The sequence below is a fragment of the Canis lupus genome, chromosome 1, assembly GCF_003254725.2.
Source record: "Canis lupus dingo isolate Sandy chromosome 1, ASM325472v2, whole genome shotgun sequence".
NCBI lineage: Eukaryota > Metazoa > Chordata > Mammalia > Carnivora > Canidae > Canis > Canis lupus.
Genome location: NC_064243.1, coordinates 113211547 through 113227513, shown reverse-complemented (window position 1 = coordinate 113227513; position 15967 = coordinate 113211547). Strand labels below are relative to the sequence as shown.

General features: G+C 51.1%; 1 protein-coding gene and 1 long non-coding RNA gene across 7 annotated transcripts in view; one reads left to right on the top strand and one right to left on the bottom strand.

The window, feature by feature from the left end:
- Window positions 1-436: 436 nt before the first annotated feature.
- The window catches only part of LOC112645452 (uncharacterized), a 24647-nt gene continuing 9116 nt past the window's right edge, over window positions 437-15967 (top strand). The window contains exons 1-3 of one of the 3 annotated variants that reach the window (XR_007402728.1): window positions 437-583; window positions 14350-14396; window positions 14709-14887. This is a non-coding gene — a long non-coding RNA (uncharacterized LOC112645452). Of the gene's footprint in view, window positions 584-9344; window positions 9584-14349; window positions 14397-14708; window positions 14888-15967 lie in introns of those variants that run through there. The other 2 variants (XR_007402726.1, XR_007402727.1) reach the window with 2 other exon arrangements.
- Window positions 11247-15967, bottom strand: part of NUMBL (NUMB like endocytic adaptor protein) — a 26187-nt gene continuing 21466 nt past the window's right edge. For all 4 annotated transcript variants that reach the window (XM_025424949.3, XM_025424951.3, XM_025424950.3 and 1 more), the window contains 2 exons: window positions 13578-13700; window positions 11247-12679 (listed from right to left, as the gene is read on the bottom strand). In XM_025424949.3, coding sequence (XP_025280734.3) covers window positions 12042-12679; window positions 13578-13700 — 761 coding nt within the window. In that variant the 3' untranslated portion in view covers window positions 11247-12041. The remainder of the gene's footprint in view (window positions 12680-13577; window positions 13701-15967) is intronic.

The window sequence follows — 15967 nt, the reverse complement described above, 5'->3', positions numbered from 1 at the left end:
GTGAACCACGCGGCCTCAAGGCCCGCCAATGCTCCTCACCGTGACCACTCCAACTGCCCTGGTGTCCCCCGCAGGACTTCCCAGGCCTCCCCCACAAAGCAGCAAGAAAAATGTCACTGTCGGGCACAGCAATGCACCCAGAGTGCTGCTGGTCAAACATTCTGATTAGTCTCATGCGCATCACAGAAAAGCTGCCTCAAATGGCTCATGCTAGAAGGGGAGATTTGTAACTGGAAAATCCACCCTCGGCTGGCTACAGCTGAAGTTCATTACGCCAGGTCAGCAACGGCCCTATTCCTTTCCTGCCCGCTGCAGAATGGGCATCATTCGGATGCAGCAGCTCGCAAGATGGCGGCCACCAGCCTTCCGGTCACGGGGTAAATCCGAAGGTAAAGGAGTGCGCCTCTGGCTCAGAGTTCCCCGCCCCAGGAACGAGGCCGACGCTGATTGGCTGGCCCAGGTCACATGACCCCACCAGGTCTAGTCACATGCCCACCTCCGAGCCAATCACCGTGGCCTGGGAGAGGCGGGGAGCCGACTGCCCAGAATGGCTGAGCCACGTCACATGCTCCTCATTGGCAAGGTGAGTGGTCAACGCCGGCTGCTGCAGCTACGGCCTGGGTTCAAATTCCGTTGTTTTTTTTAGCCAATTCCAGTTGTCTTCCCTGCCACGTTTCCCGTCTGTAAAACGGGGGTAATTATGACGCTCTCCTCCTAGGGTTGCTGTGCAGGTTAAATTAGCTAGTTAATGCCAAGCACTTAAAATGGTGCCCAGACACAGAAAGCACTTTCGTGTTATCTGCTGTTGCTGTCATTATATGATCATCCCCAGCGCTGGAGGCTGCAATTCTCCGCAAGCTGCTTATTTTCTGCACTCCACCCTTTCTAGTTACTATTGCTGGGTAACAAATCACTCCAAAACATAGTGGCTTAAAACAATAGCCTATTATCTCTCACCATGTCTGTGGTCAGAGTTTGGGGAAGGATCCAGCTGGGCAGTTCTGGCTTGGGATCTCATGTGGTTGCAATCAGTTGGTGGCTGAAGCTGGGACAGAGAAGCAGCTGGGGGCCCGGTGCGCAGCTCTCTCTCCCGTGTTGTTTCAGGGCTGCTCCACGTGGTCTCTCCACCTGCACTGAGTTGGGCTTCCTCACATGGCAGTGGCCTCAGGGCAGTTGGATTTCTGTCTGACCCAGCAGCTCAGGCCATCCACCGTGAGTGTTTCACAAAAGAATCAGAAGCAGCTTCCAAAGAGCACACAAGCCTCACCTCTCAACGAGAGGCCTGTTGGGGCTCTCGGAAAATGTGCGTGATGGGAAACCTTGTTACAGCCATATCTGGACATTGCAGTTTGGCTATCTTGGTACAAACTTAAAACCCACTTGTGTACAACCAGTGCCCAGTACCATCCACCGAGGTCATGGCCTCCACTTCCCGATTCTGAATGGAAATAGTTTACTGAGAAGTTTCTTTTTTTCTTTTCTAAGGTTTTATTTATTCATGAGAGATACAGAGAGAGGTAGAGACAGAAGCAAACACCCTGTGGGGAACCCAATGCGGAACTTGATTCCAGGACCCCAGAATCACGACCTGAGCCAAAGGCAGACACTCAACCACTGAGCCACACAGGCATCCCTATTGAGAAGTTTGAATTCCTTAGAATCAAAACATGACAGTTTCCTTTTGTTATTTAGCTACTATCCCCACCTGAACTCTATGTTAATTTCTTTCTTCCCTGTTGGTTAAAGGCTGTAGACTTTTTTTAAATAAGATTTTATTTATTTATTCATGAGAACCACAGGCAGAGGGAGAAGCAGGCCCCCCTCAGGGAGCCTGATGTGGGACTCCATCCCAGAACTCTAAGATCACAACCTGAGCTGAAGCAGATGATCAACTGCTGAGCCACCCAGGAGTCCCTTATTCCTTTTTTTTATTACATTTTTTCTTGAGTATGGTTGACACACAATGTTCCACTAATTTCAGGTACACAACACAGTGATTCAGCATCTGTGTATGTTGTACTATGCTGACCACAAGTGTAGCTACCATCTGTCACCATACAATGCTATTACAGTATCATTGGCTATATCCCCAATGCTATATCTTTTATCTCCTGTGACTTTTTCACTCCCTAACTGGAAGTCTGTATCTTCCACTCCCCTTCACCCATTTGCCCATTCCTCCACCCTCCTCCCCTCTGTTTTTCCCCATCAGTCTGTTCTTTGTTTCTACTTTTTGTTTGTTCGTTTTGCTTTTTATATTCCACATGAGTGAAATCATATGGTATTTGTCTTTATCAGTCGGTTTTATTTCATTTTTATTTACTTTATTATATTTTTTAAAGATTTTATTTATTTATTCATGCGAGACACACACAGAGAGAGAGGCAGAGACACAGACAGAGGGAGAAGCAGGCTCCATTCAGGGAGCCTGACGTGGGACTCCATCCTGAGACTCCAGGATCACGCCCTGGGCCGAAGACAGGTGCTAAACCCCTGAGCCACCCAGGGATCCCTCATTTTCATTCATTTTAAAACAGAAGCTGGGATACTATATCTTTGTATGGAATGATTGCTCAGGTTTTTAGGTGTGATAATGGTATTCTCATTCTGTGAGCAAATACCCTTATTCTTAGAGAATATCTGAAAGAAAATACATAAAGTTTTAGGAGCCAAGACTCAGGATGGTTCAGCAAAGATCACATATGTGAGCATGTGTGGGTATTTACTGAGAGAGGGTGGAAACAAATAGCATGCAATGTTAGCAACTGCTGACTCTAGGTAGAGGATATGAGGGAGTTTGTATTCTCTCAACTTTTCCATAGATTTAAATTTTTTAAAAATATATGTATTTATTTTAGAGAGAGGAGCAGGGGCAGAGGGAGAGAGAAAGAGAATCTCCAGCAGACTTCTTACCAAGCATGGAGCCTGAAGCAGGGCTTGATCCCACGACCCTGAGATCATGACCTGAGCCAAAACCAAGAGTCAGCAGCTTAACTGACTGAGCCACCCAGGCGCCCCTAAACTTTTTCATAACAAATATTTGAGGGAAAAACAACCCAAAAAGTTTCTGCTGAAACCTGATTCAGAGTCCACAAAAGAGAGAAAGATCTTGTTAACTGTAGGGAACTGTTTTCCTTTCCTTTCCTTCCAAACAGGCTGGCACTTCCTTACTCTGCTTCATCTTTTTTAGCGGGAAGTGGGGGTTGCTGGAAGTTGGTCAGCCTTGTGACCTTTCAGTGAATTCTTTGGGCAGGTGGCTGGTTCCAATTGTGGAGACCTTGAACTTAAGCTATGGGGTAGTTAGCCACTTTGGGGCCTCCAGCTTTGGGGGTTAGTAGCAATTTGGCAGTCCTGGAAAAATCCAATTCAACATCCTTTTTTTTTTTTTTTTTTTTTAAAGGAAAGTTACCTTTTTATTTATTTTTTTAAATTTTTATTTATTTATGATAGTCACACAGAGAGAGAGGCAGAGACATAGGCAGAGGGAGAAGCAGGCTCCATGCACCAGGAGCCCGACGTGGGATTCGATCCCGGGTCTCCAGGATCACGCCCTGGGCCAAAGGCAGGCGCTAAACCGCTGCGCCACCCAGGGATCCCCAACATCCTTTTACAGAAGTAAGAGAAAAAGGACAGAGACTGCAGTTGATTTTCTGCTGCTGATGGTTGTGATATGCACCCAGGGCATTGGCTGGGCAACATTTGGAAATTTGTAGGATCCTTTGGTGACTGTCACAGTGACTTGGTAAAGGTTTGCTGTGGGCAGGTGTTCTGGAAGTTTCTCATCTCAGGATCCTTTTCTTAAAAGTATTGAGGACACCAAAGAGCTTTTATTTATGTGGGCTACAACTACTGATATTTACTATATTAGAACTAAAAAACAGAGAATTTTATTTCTCTGAGTGGCAGACACTCAACCCAGGCGTCCCCAAACAGATAATTTTAAAATATAAGAACCTGGTGTGGGCACCCGGCTGGCTCAGTTGGTAGAGCATGGAACTCTTGATCTTGGGCTCATGAGTTCAAGCCCCATATTGAGTATAGAGATTACTTAAAAAAAATAGATTAATAAAAATAGGGGCACCTGGGTGGCTGTCAGTTAAGCATCTGCTTTCGGCTTAGGGTCCCTGCTGGACAGGGAGTCTACGCCTCTCTCCCCCTCCCTCTGCTCCTCCCCACCATTCATGCTCTCTCTCTCTCTCTTTTTTTTTTTTAAAGAGAAAGCTTTCTTTCTTTCTTTCTTTCTTTCTTTCTTTCTTTCTTCTTTCTTTCTTTCTTTTCTTTTCTTTTCTTTCTTTCTTTTCTTTCTTAGATTTTATTTATTTATTCATGAGACACACACACACACAGAGAGGCAGAGACCCAGGCAGAGGGAGAAGCAGGCTCCATGCAGGGAGCCCCATGCGGGACATGATCCTGGGGCCTCAGATTCATGCCCTGGGCCAAAGGCAGGTGCTAAACTGCTGGGCCACTGGGGCTGCCCTCTCTCTCTCTTAAATAAATAAAGCCTTAAAGAAAATGAAATCCTACTTATAAATAAATAAATAAAATACAGGAACCCACAAGCACACATTCCATGAGTGAAATAAGCAAAAAAACCATATTAATATTATGGAGATAGTTTTAACTCTGCAATCATAATGTCTCAGGGTCCTCCCCAGGGGACCCTGAAGCAAACTCTGGGATGGCTAGGAATGCTGAATGTGCTGCAGCATGTGGGGACAGTGCTACCCCAATGACAAAAGTGCCCCTTTGGATGGTATCCCTTTGGCCCAGTTATCTGTGGTCTGGAGGGGGTCTTTTACGTACAAACAGAACTGGGGAGTGGATGTGGTGGGAAAGTATCTAAACTTGAAACAGTCCCCAAATTACGATTTTTTTGAAAAATTTTTTTCTTTAGTTTTTATTTATTTATGATAGTCACACAGAGAGAGAGAGAGAGAGGCAGAGACATAGGCAGAGGGAGAAGCAGGCTCCATGCACCAGGAGCCCGACGTGGGATTCGATCCCGGGTCTCCAGGATCACGCCCTGGGCCAAAGGCAGGCGCTAAACCACTTGGCCACCCCAGGGATCCCATTTTTTTTATTTTTCAATGGTACAAAAGTAATATGCATTCAATAGAGACAATACTTCAAATTTTGAATTTTGATCTTTTTCTGGATTTGTTTATATGTGGTACAGGATGCTGTCTTTATGCTGGGCAGTGATAGTGAAGTGCCCAGTCAGCCCCATGATCATGAGAGTAAAAAACTGACTCACTTTTAACCACTATGTACTCAAATAACCATCTATTTTTCACTTTCAGCACAGTATTCAAGAAATTACGTGAGTTTTTCAACACTTTATTATAAAATAGGTCAGGTCACTTATCAAATGTTTACTTCTCAGAGACATGCTCCCTGAACACCTTGTCTAAAATTACACCCCATCACTTTTTTTTTTAAAGATTTATTTATTTTAAAGAGTGAGTGCAAGAGCTCAGTGTGGGAGAGGGAGAAGGAGTGGGAGAGGGAGTCTTTTTTTTTTTAAAGATTTTATTTATTTATTCATGAGAGAGATAGAGAGAGAGGCAGAGACACAGACAGAGGGAGAAGCAGGCTCCCTGCAGGGAGCCTGACATGGGACTGGATCCCGGGTCTCCAGGATCAGGCCCTGGGCTGAAGGCACTAAACTGCTGAGCCACCCGGGCTGCCCGGAGATGGAGTCTTAAGCAGACCCTGTGCAGAGCATGGAAGCCAAGGCAGCTGGATCAGGACCCTGAGCTCATAGCCTGAGCCAAAATCAAGAATCCAACACTTAACCAACTGAGCCACCCAGGCACCCCTCACCCCATCACTTTCTATCCCTTCCACTGGTTTATTTCTCTTTATAACACTTAACTAGCTATTGTTTCACACATCTTCTTGTTTCTTTCTTTCTTTTTTTAAAGATTTTATTTATTTATTTATTCATGAGAGACACACAGAGAGGCAGAGACACAGACAGGGAGAAGCAGGCTCCATGCAGGGAGCCCGACATGGGACTTGATCCTGGGTCTCCAGGATCACGCCCTGGGCTGAAGGCGGCACTAAACTGCTGAGCCACCCAGGCTGCCCTCCCCCCACTTTTTAATGGCTTTTGAGCTACAATTAAACTAACTCATTAAAGTGTACAATTTGGGGGCAGCCCCGGTAGCGCAGTGGTTTAGCGCCACATGCAGCCCAGGGTGTGATCCTGGAGACCCGGGATCGAGTCCCGCGTCGGGCTCCCTGCATGGGGCCTGCTTCTCCCTCTCCCTGTGTCTCTGCCTCTCTCTATCTCTCTCTCTGTGTGTCTCAAATAAAAAAAAAAAAATTTAAAGTGTACAATTTGGGACACCTGGGTGGCTCAGCAGTTGAGTGTCTGCCTTCGCCTTTGACTCAGAGTGTGATCCCAGGATCTGGGATAGAGTCCTGCATCGGTTTCCCTTCGAGGAGTCTGCTTCTGCCTCTGCCTGTGTCTGCCTCGCTCTCTCTCTGTCTCTCATGAATAAATAAATAAATCTTAAATAAATAAATAAATAAATAAGCCACTTGGGCTGCCCTATTTCTTTCTTTTTATCCTCTCATTAAAATATCAACTCCAGCAGAGCAGGATTTTTGCATCCCCCCACCCCCACTGCTCTATCCCTAGATCCTCAGGCAGTACCTGGCACATGGAAGCCACTCAATAAACATCAAATACTTTTGAATGAATGACTGAGCAAGTGAACATATTTTACCATTAGCCATTGCCCTAGCCAGACTTTGACTTCCCTGAGGGCAGAGCCTGTGTGGGTCATTGTATATTCTCAGCACCTAATATCTGATGGAAGGAAGTATCCAGCAAATGCATGTAAAATGTACAAAAGAATACATACATGAGGAAATGTAGATCAGTGGTTGCCTGGGGCTGGGTGTGGGAATGGGAAGTGACTGCAATGGGCACCAAAAAATCTTTTTAGGGGATCCCTGGGTGGCGCAGCGGTTTGGCGCCTGCCTTTGGCCCAGGGCGTGATCCTGGAGACCTGGGATCGAATCCCACATCGGGCTCCCGGTGCATGGAGCCTGCTTCTCCCTCTGCCTGTGTCTCTGCCTCTCTCTCTCTCTCTCTGTGACTATCATAAATTAAAAAAAAAAAAATCTTTTTAGGGTGATAGAAATGTTCTAAAATTGGATTGTGGTGATGGCTATACAACTCTGTAAAATCAACCCCACAATATTAAAGCACTTAAAATGGGTGAATTTGGGACACCTGGGTGGCTCAGTCAGGCATCTGCCTTCGACTCAGGTCATGATCTCAGAGTCCTGGGATAGAGCCCAGTGTCAAGCTTCCTGCTCAGTGGGAGTTGGCTTCTCTCTCCCTCCCTTTACCTCTGTGCGCTCTCTCTCTCTCTCCCTCCCTCTCTCTCTCAAAAGATTTTTAAAGATTTTTTTAAAGATTTTATTTATTCATGAGAGACAGAGAGAGAAGGCAGAGATATAGGCAGAGGGAGAAGCAGGCTCCCAGTAGGGAGCCCGATGCAGGAACCCCGAGATCACGCCCTGAGCCAATGGCAGTGGCCCAACTGCTGAGCCACCCAGGCATCCCTCCCCTCTCCCTCAGATAAATAAGTAAAATTTTTTTTAAAAAATCTGAATTTTATGATACGTAGATTTTACTTCAATAAAACTATTAAACAAAACAAAGCAAAATGTGTATTGGGGGAGTAAGTGAATGCTCCCTAAGAGATGCCTTGCTGGTCATCGGAGCCTTACTCTGTGCCCTGATTGTGGGGGCTCAGTGGTGACTGAGACGGCCCTTGTGTCTGCCTTCACAGGCCGGCAGTGACAGCCCAGGAGTTGATGTAGAAAAGGTGTTAGGGTTCAAGTTCGACATCCAAGAAAGAGTTCTTGAGATGTCTTTGGTGCAAAAAGCTGATTTTCTGAAAGCATAGGGACAGGATCTGTGGGCAGAAAGAGCTGCACCAGGGTCATGAGGAGGGGCCCATTGTATACTTTCATGTTGGGAGGGGGTTAAGGGAGGGACAGCATAACTCTCTGAGGAATTTTGGAAGCAAGCTGTCCAGGACCTTGAGGGGCTAGCTATTTTTGGGAAAAGGTTACTCATTACTGTATAATAAAACCTTAGTCATGACACCCTTCAGATGTATGTCGGTGGGCCATGTGCTTGGGGATGATTGCCAGTTTATACCTTGGGGGGTAGAGATAAAGGAAATTTTTAAAGGAATTTCTATTTTTTTTACATTTTTATTTATTTATGATAGTCACACACACACAGAGAGAGAGAGAGAGAGGCAGAGAAGCAGGCTCCATGCACCGGATCAGAGAGAGAGAGAGAGAGAGAGGCAGAGAAGCAGGCTCCATGCACCAGGAGCCCGACGTGGGATTTGATCCCAGGTCTCTAGGATCGCACCCTGGGCCAAAGGCAGGCGCTAAACCGCTGCGCCACCCAGGGTTCCCTAAAGGAATTTTTATATGTTAAAGTAGACTCACAGGATCCCCGGGGGTTGGGCTTAGGTTGCCTTTTGCCTGTAGTAAACTGTGAACATCGAGGCAGTTGAGTAGAGGAATGTCCCTCTGCCTGTTTCAAGGACTTGTCAGTGTGCTGTAGGGAGTAAGGAAATGTCATAATTTCTCTTCTGCCTCTGTTTCCCACATCAGGGGCCAGGATGGGGAGGGACTGGCAGGGTGGTCAGGGATGAGATGGAGGAAGCCCAGGAGACTCCGGATCCGGATGGGACGAGTCAGGGAGCACTACCTAAAGGAGCAAAGGGCTGAACCAGAGAATGTTGTTCATCACTAATTTCTTGCTCTTTTTCCTTTTTCTTTTTTGTCTTCTTTTTCTTTCTTTCTTTCTTTCTTTCTTTCTTTCTTCTTTCTTTCTTTCTTTCTTTCTTCCATCCATCTCTATCCATCCAACCATCCATCCATTCATTTTAACACTCATTCACCTATTCATCCATCCACCCACCCAACCACCCACCCATCCATCCATCCATCCATCCACCCACCCACTTTTTCTGCCTTAGCATCTGTCCTGAGGTCTCTCCTGCGAGCCCAGGATCCGGCCCGGTCCCCAGGACACGGCCACAAGGGGGAGCTGCTCTCCCGCGCTCGCTCTGATCCACGCGGCTTTGGGGAGGGGGGCTCTGGCAGGGGGTGTGGAGGGCGGGGGTGCCCTGGTGGGGGGGAACGTTTCCGCAGAGACCCGGGCCGCCCGCCCGGCGCGGCGCGGTAGGGTCTGTCCCCCGGCTCGGGGGCGGGGCGCCCCTCGGCTGCGGCGCGGGCGGAGCTTTCCAGAGAGCGCGGGGGCAGGGGCGGGGGGCGCTTGGCACTACCAGGCGTGGAACGGTCCCGAAGGGTCCTCACCGCCTCCCGGGTGCCTGGAGGGAAGGTGTCTCGAGGGGCGGAGCCCGGGGAGGATCGCACGTGGCCTGGGCCCCCCAGGGGCGCGCGGCGGGGCCCCGCTGTGAGGGTGGGCAGGGCTTTCCCGGCAGACCTGGAGAGGAGGCGCCGACCCAGCGTGGGCCGGAGGATCCCCGCAAAATGACCTTGGTGACGGTGGGGATGCAGCGCGCGGCGTCAGGTGGGAGGCGGCTCCCGGAGAGGGCGGGGGCGTTGCCCCGGCGTCTCGGCATCTCAAGGTCTATTCTGAGAGCCCGAGCTCCGGGGGAGTGGGGAGTGGGGAGTGGGAGGCGACCCCCACATCTGTGGTCTCGTGGAGAGGGCAGCACCGGGAAGGGCCAGGCGCGTCGGCTGTGGGAGGCCGGGGAAACGGGCCAAGAGGAGCCCGCGGGACGTGCCCGGAGATCATGGGCCTGCGGGGCCCTGGGGACCAGAACATCTGAATCTCTGGGGACCGCTGGGAGGGGGGCAGTGGAGGAAGACTGCCCCGGGCGCAGGAGCCTGCCACAGGGAAGAGGGTTTTTTGACTCTGTCCCTGATTTTCTGGGTGCTGCGCGGCCTGTTTCCCCATCAGTCTGAAAGCTCACATCATCCCCGTCCCAGTGCTGGGCCCTTCATGCCTCCCTCCCTAGCCGCGGCTTGCAGAGTCAATTGCTGAGGTCGCCTCCGCTGTGCCCACCCTATGCTGTAACGCTGAAGTGAAGGAGACTCACCCCTCACCACAGTCCAGTGGGGGCCCAGATAGGGACAGCCCAGAATGGGCCAGGGCTAGGACTGAATTAGCTCCGGGGAAAGGGGGGCAGGAGGCCCATGTGGGGAGGGGTGCTCCTGGCTCAGCCTGAAGGGTCAGACTTTGAAAGGATTGCATGGCGGTGGGTGGGAAGAGGAAGAGGCTACCTTTCTAGGAAGAGGTGATATTTGAACCGAGGCTCGACAATTAAGGAGTAGCACTCTCTGGGCAAAGCTGCTGTCAGGAAAGGTGTTTTAGGCTCAAGGAATGGCGTTTCCAAAGTGTGGCTCATTTCCAGCAGAGTCCTTTGCTCCATCCCTGGGGATCCCTAGTGCCCTGGAAGTGCCGCCTGGCCCAGGTGCCCTAGTTCAGGTCCACACCTGGTTGCTGGGCTGTAAACTCTTGAGGGCGGACCTTAAGCTTATTCCCTTGCAGCTGATGGTTTAATGATTGGCCTTGAGGTTGGCCAGGAGCTGGTGGTTCACCCCAACTCCCCCACGCATCAGGTGTGCGTCCTTGGCCACGTGGCTGAACTTCCCAGTCCATCAACCGGGCATATGATATTGGGTTTCACAAAACCAATCACCTCATTTTCAAGGGCTATAAAGAATTAAATGTCTAATTGTCTGTTACGTATTTCAAAATATATAACCTGTCGATTATATCAAGGGACCCAAGAAACAAGAGACTTAAAAAACATGCTGCCAAGTCCGAGGATACTGTGGCCTCAGTTACAGAAAATGCAATCGGCCAAACGAGACTTTTCCAGCTCAAAGATACTACTATTCCAAACCTGGTTATTGAAAATTTCCGTATTGAACTAAAAAATTAAAAAAAAAATACAATTTCAATACTGAACTTACAAGAAGCAGATTTTAAGTTGTTTAATTCCTTGGTTTGAAATCTGTAAGAATTAGAAATGGAGGGTGATTAGTTTTGGAGCCCCTTCACTACCCGCCTCTCAAATGCTGGATCAGCGTTCCCTGCTACTATGTTAGGACTCAGAGGTTATTGTGCGGGGAGACCCTTTCCATTCCCACGTTTTAGATGATTCGGGAGGAAGGGCTCTGCTGTTGCACCCCACCCCCCCGACACATCCCGCTGTTCCGAGGGGCATTATTATAGTCTTCCTTTATTGGCTGTCCTTGTATAATACAAATCTGTAAGTTTAGATACAAAAAAATCTGGAAATAAAAGATAGAAAAGTACCCGCCAGGCGCCCCCCATTCGTCCCGGACCCCTCCCCAGCGGGCACTGACGTGAGGTAACTGAGCATCTCCTTCCCCTTCCCCACCTCCTGGGCCCCCAACTTGGCCCCCCGCCCCCATGAGACCTTGGCCCAAGGAAGATGTGGGCCCCCAAGCGGGGGGAGTGGGGTGACGGGGGTGGGCACAGCATTGGCAGTGAACGCAGCAGATGGGCAGAGGGAAGCCCTTTGCTTGTGCTGTGTATGGGAGGGGATGACCAGACCTGGGGTGGGCCCTCATATGGGGCTCAGAAGGGCCCCTAAGCAGGCATCCCTTTTCTATCCCACCCAACACCGGAAGGTGGAAGGTCAACAACAGAAACTGGGAAATGTCGCTTGAACAGAGGACATTCCACTGGAGGGAGAGGGGACTGTGGCCATCCCGCTGTGTCTGGGGTGCCGAGTGGGGGAAGGGCATGGCCAGCCAAAGTCTGGCAGTGAAATGGGTCCCTTAGCCAGGCCAGGTCCATCCCTGAATTCCATCCTGTTGCAATCTGGGCGCACGTCGGTTCTGTAGTGGTTGTGTGTGGGGGTGGTCAAAAGAAGGGGCTAGAGGGGGTGTTGAGGGGGCGCAGCTCCAGGGAGCGGGACTAGGGAGAGGTTGGGCCTCCACTCCCAGGTGCGGGGCACCTGGAGATGCTGAGGTGGGCAGGGCGGCTCGGGCTACAGTTCAATCTCGAAGGTCTTCTGCAGGTCGCCCGAGAAGGGGTTGGAAGGTTTCTCTACGGCCGGTTTGCCTTCTAATGCTGCCCACTGGGCCTCAAAGGGGTCCAACTCAGGGGCCGGGGCTGGGGCCGGCTCTGGAGGCCAGGGGGCCCCATTGGGGCGCGGGCGGACCTGGGCCCCTGGAGCAGTGGGCATGGCCGGTGGTGGGAAGGCTCCAGCTTTCCCGAGCAGGGTGGCGGGCTGGGGCTGGAGCTGGGCAGCTGAGCAGAAGGCGTTGGCCACCATCTGTGAGGGCGTGATGCCCACCACGGGCACGCGGGGCATGGGCGGGTAGCCCAGGCCCGGGTAGGCGGGCACAAATGGGGGCTGCATGTGTGGGGGCGGCAGGAACACGGCCACCTGGGCAGGTGTCGCATCGAAGGGCCCCACGGGGGCGGGGAAGGGCTGCAGGGCAGGAGCCACGGGGGCCACCGCAGCTGCTTGCTGCTGCTGTTGCTGTTGCTGCTGCTGCTGCTGTGCTTTGGCCACCTGGGACACCTCCTCTAGCCACCTCTCGGCCTCTGAAGGGGTCCGCTTGTGCCCAGGCTGGAAGGCAGCTGCAGGGGGCACAGAGGACTCACCCCAGGCAGAAGTCCCTAGAGAGAAGAGAGGGGCAGTTGAGGTGCATGGGCTGCAGCAGAGAACCCTAGGCTGGAGTGGGGGTCAGACGATGAAGCCAGGCCAAGCGCCATGTCTGCGGCTCTGCTCCTCACCAGCTGTGCCAACTCTGGGGCAAACGGCTTAACCCCCCTGGACCACTGAATGGTTCCGAAGTGCTAAGAAAATACCGTTCTGAGCTTCTGAGGTCCTAAGATGGAAAAGCACAGGTGAGGCTGACCCTCACCAGCCTGGCTTCCCTTCTCATTGGGCAGTACCCACCCTGTTACTAAATATTTTTAACATCACCCTTGGTTTCTGATATTTTGACCACATTTGCTTTGGGAGGCTAAGATTCTAAGATTGCATGGGTCTTTCTCAGAGTGTACGATTTGAACACAGGGAGTGAGGTTCAATGGTTTTAAGGTTGTGCTTTCGAAGATTCAAGAGCTCTAAATTTCTGCTGCGGTTCCCAGTGCTTCCAGGGTCCTAGGACAAGCTCATGACTCCAAGGTGATTCCAAGGTTTCATGGTTCCAAATCTGGAGGGGCTAATATCCTGTGATTCGACGGCTGTAGGTTTCTAAATTTTATGATTCTGAGACAGGAAGGTGTAATATTGATCCAGTGGTTCTAAGTTGACCCCATAATTCTAATGTTACCTCGTGGTTCTAGGATGAACCCTTGGCTCTGAGACGACCCTAGGATTCTAAGATGATCCAAGGCTCTCAACTGATTCCAGGGTGCAAGGACGGGCCCATAGCCCTTAGGTGATCTATAGTTCTAAGCCCGTGGGATCCCAAGGTTCCTGGTCGTCTTGGAGGTAGCCCTGAGTGAAGCAGGGGACTGCAGGAGGGGCACTGCAGGGTGGCTTATGCAGTAGACGGGCTGAATTTACCTGCTGAGGCTGCTGGTGGCCCTGGCGCTGGCGCCCCAGCACTGGCGAAAGACGAACTGATCTGTGTGCACAGGGCATTGATGCCGTCACTGTCACTGGCCCCAGGAGGCTCCATCTCAGGCACTGGGAAGTCAGGGAAGGGTGAAGGTCAGCGAAGAGACCCAGGCGCTGCCCTTGACCCTGTACCCTCAGGTGGCCCCCTCTTACGATTTGGCATATGGACACAGGAGGGTGTGTGCAGCCAAGAGCACTGCCTGGTCAGGATGGATGTTGGCCACATTGCTGTGTGCTGCCTGGGGATCATTTGTCCTATTTGGGGCGGAGAAGTGGGGCCCTGTCCACCACACCTGGTCTGGCCAACAGCATACATCATGAGGGCAGAGATGCACCTGTGCCAGCAAGACCGGAAATGCTGAGCAGGTATGGAGACCTCACAAGCACTTGGGATTAACAAAAGTGCCATCCAGATAAACAAGAGAGAGATGCAAGTGTAGCGTGACATCTCGGCAAGTGGCTATCTCCAAGGGAACATGTGTGATGCTCCAGTGAGCATGAGAAAGAAACTGACTATAGGGCTTAGCAGGTGTGACGTGGGGGTGTCCACATGGGTGGGTAAGTGGTTTCCAAGTCAATTCTATGATGACTCTGTTTATTAGTCCAAATAGGTGTGACATCTAAGCATGACCAAAAGCCAGGCATGTGGCACCTGGTTTGTGATTCCCAAGTGTGAGCCAATCCAGTCACCATGAGTGACATATGAACATTTTTGCAGGTGCGCATGAATCTGCAGAGGTGACTTCCAAGTTTGCGTGAATCCAGGTATGTGGCTTGTGAGTGTGTGGAAATCTGCGTGGGATATCTGGAAACGTGCCTAAGTGTGTGTTCATGGAAACATCTGCTTCTGTGACTTCCAAGGGTGTGTAATTTTTGAGTCACGCCGAGTGTGTGACTCCTGTGTGTGGCGCCTGAGGCAGAGCATGACACCCATGGATCTGGAGGTTCTGAGTGGCAAGGCACATCCAAGCAAGTGTGTAACGGGCTACAGGCACATGAAGCTTCCAAATCAAGGCTAGGGAGCCTGCTACCTCTCAGGGAGGGCGTGTGACAACCCCAGGGTGTGCTTCATGTCAGGGTGCATGAGGACAGCAGACATGAGGGTGTGTGACAGCCAAGGGACGCTGCAGGACATGAACCACGTGTGCATCACCTTCAACAAGCACTGGTATCTGCTCAGCAGTCACCTTTGGGAGCAGCCCGGCCTTCTGGACACAGATCAACACCTCCCACGCCAATTCCCGAGGCCATAAGAGGTGGGTGTCTCTGATTTGGCATATGGACGCGGGAGAGCGGGCCAGACCATGTGACCTCACTGGCAGCTGGGAGGAAAGGCAGCCCTCTTGCCTGTCTCCCTTGGGCAGAACATGGTACCATGTTCCCCCTTTCCCATGACAGACGTTGCTTTTAGATCACGATCTATGCCACCTCTCTCCTTTCTGGTCCATGGCAGACATTAGTGATCAAACACGATGCTCCCCCCAACCCCCCCAAACTCTTTGCTCACCTTCCCACTCACCTGGCCAGACCTCATGGCTGACCGGCCAAATGCTAGGAGAGAGCACTGGTCCTTGTAATTCCATCTCCCCTCTAAGGGAACAGGGCAGCTACACTGCCTCTCCCATCAGCACCCAGGGCAGACACTGCTAATCGATGATGATGTGCCGCCTCTGTCCTTGGCACTGTCCCTGGAAGACATGGCTACTCAATGATGATGGGTGCTGCCTCTGCTGATCCTTTGCCCGCCAGCGACATCGCAGGTCCATCACTATGCTCCTTGACCCCTGACCCCTGCGCTCATGTGTGCTCTTCGCCTCATGTCCCCACGGGCCAAATTCTGGGAGCCTCTCCTTGGGTTAACATAACTTCCGCTGCTCTGTCTTCTCCCTTATCCATGGCAACCTTCACTAATTAATCACCTGGGGTGCCACCCCGCTCCTCTTTCTTCCTCATGGCAGACCCTGTAAGGAGACAGTGTCATGTGCCACCGTTCTGTTCTCCTGCCCTAGGCGGCCTGGTAACCCATCACAATCCTCCCTCCCTCTGAGCCTGTTTCCTTCGCCTAGCTGGATCTCATGGTGCCACAGGCCCAACGCTTGGAGTCTCGGCCTCCTCCTGAGCAAACAATGGCACCTAGGCAGCTTCTCTCCTCTCCGGAGCCCAGAGCCCGTGGCTGACTTTGCTCATCAGTCATGATGCATGTCACCTCTCTTGTTTCCCTAACTACAGCAGACATTACTAACAGATCGTGGCTTGCACCACCTTCCTGCTCTACCTTACCAATAGCAGACATTGCTAATCGATTGGATCATGATTTCTGCTACCTCTCTCCGCCT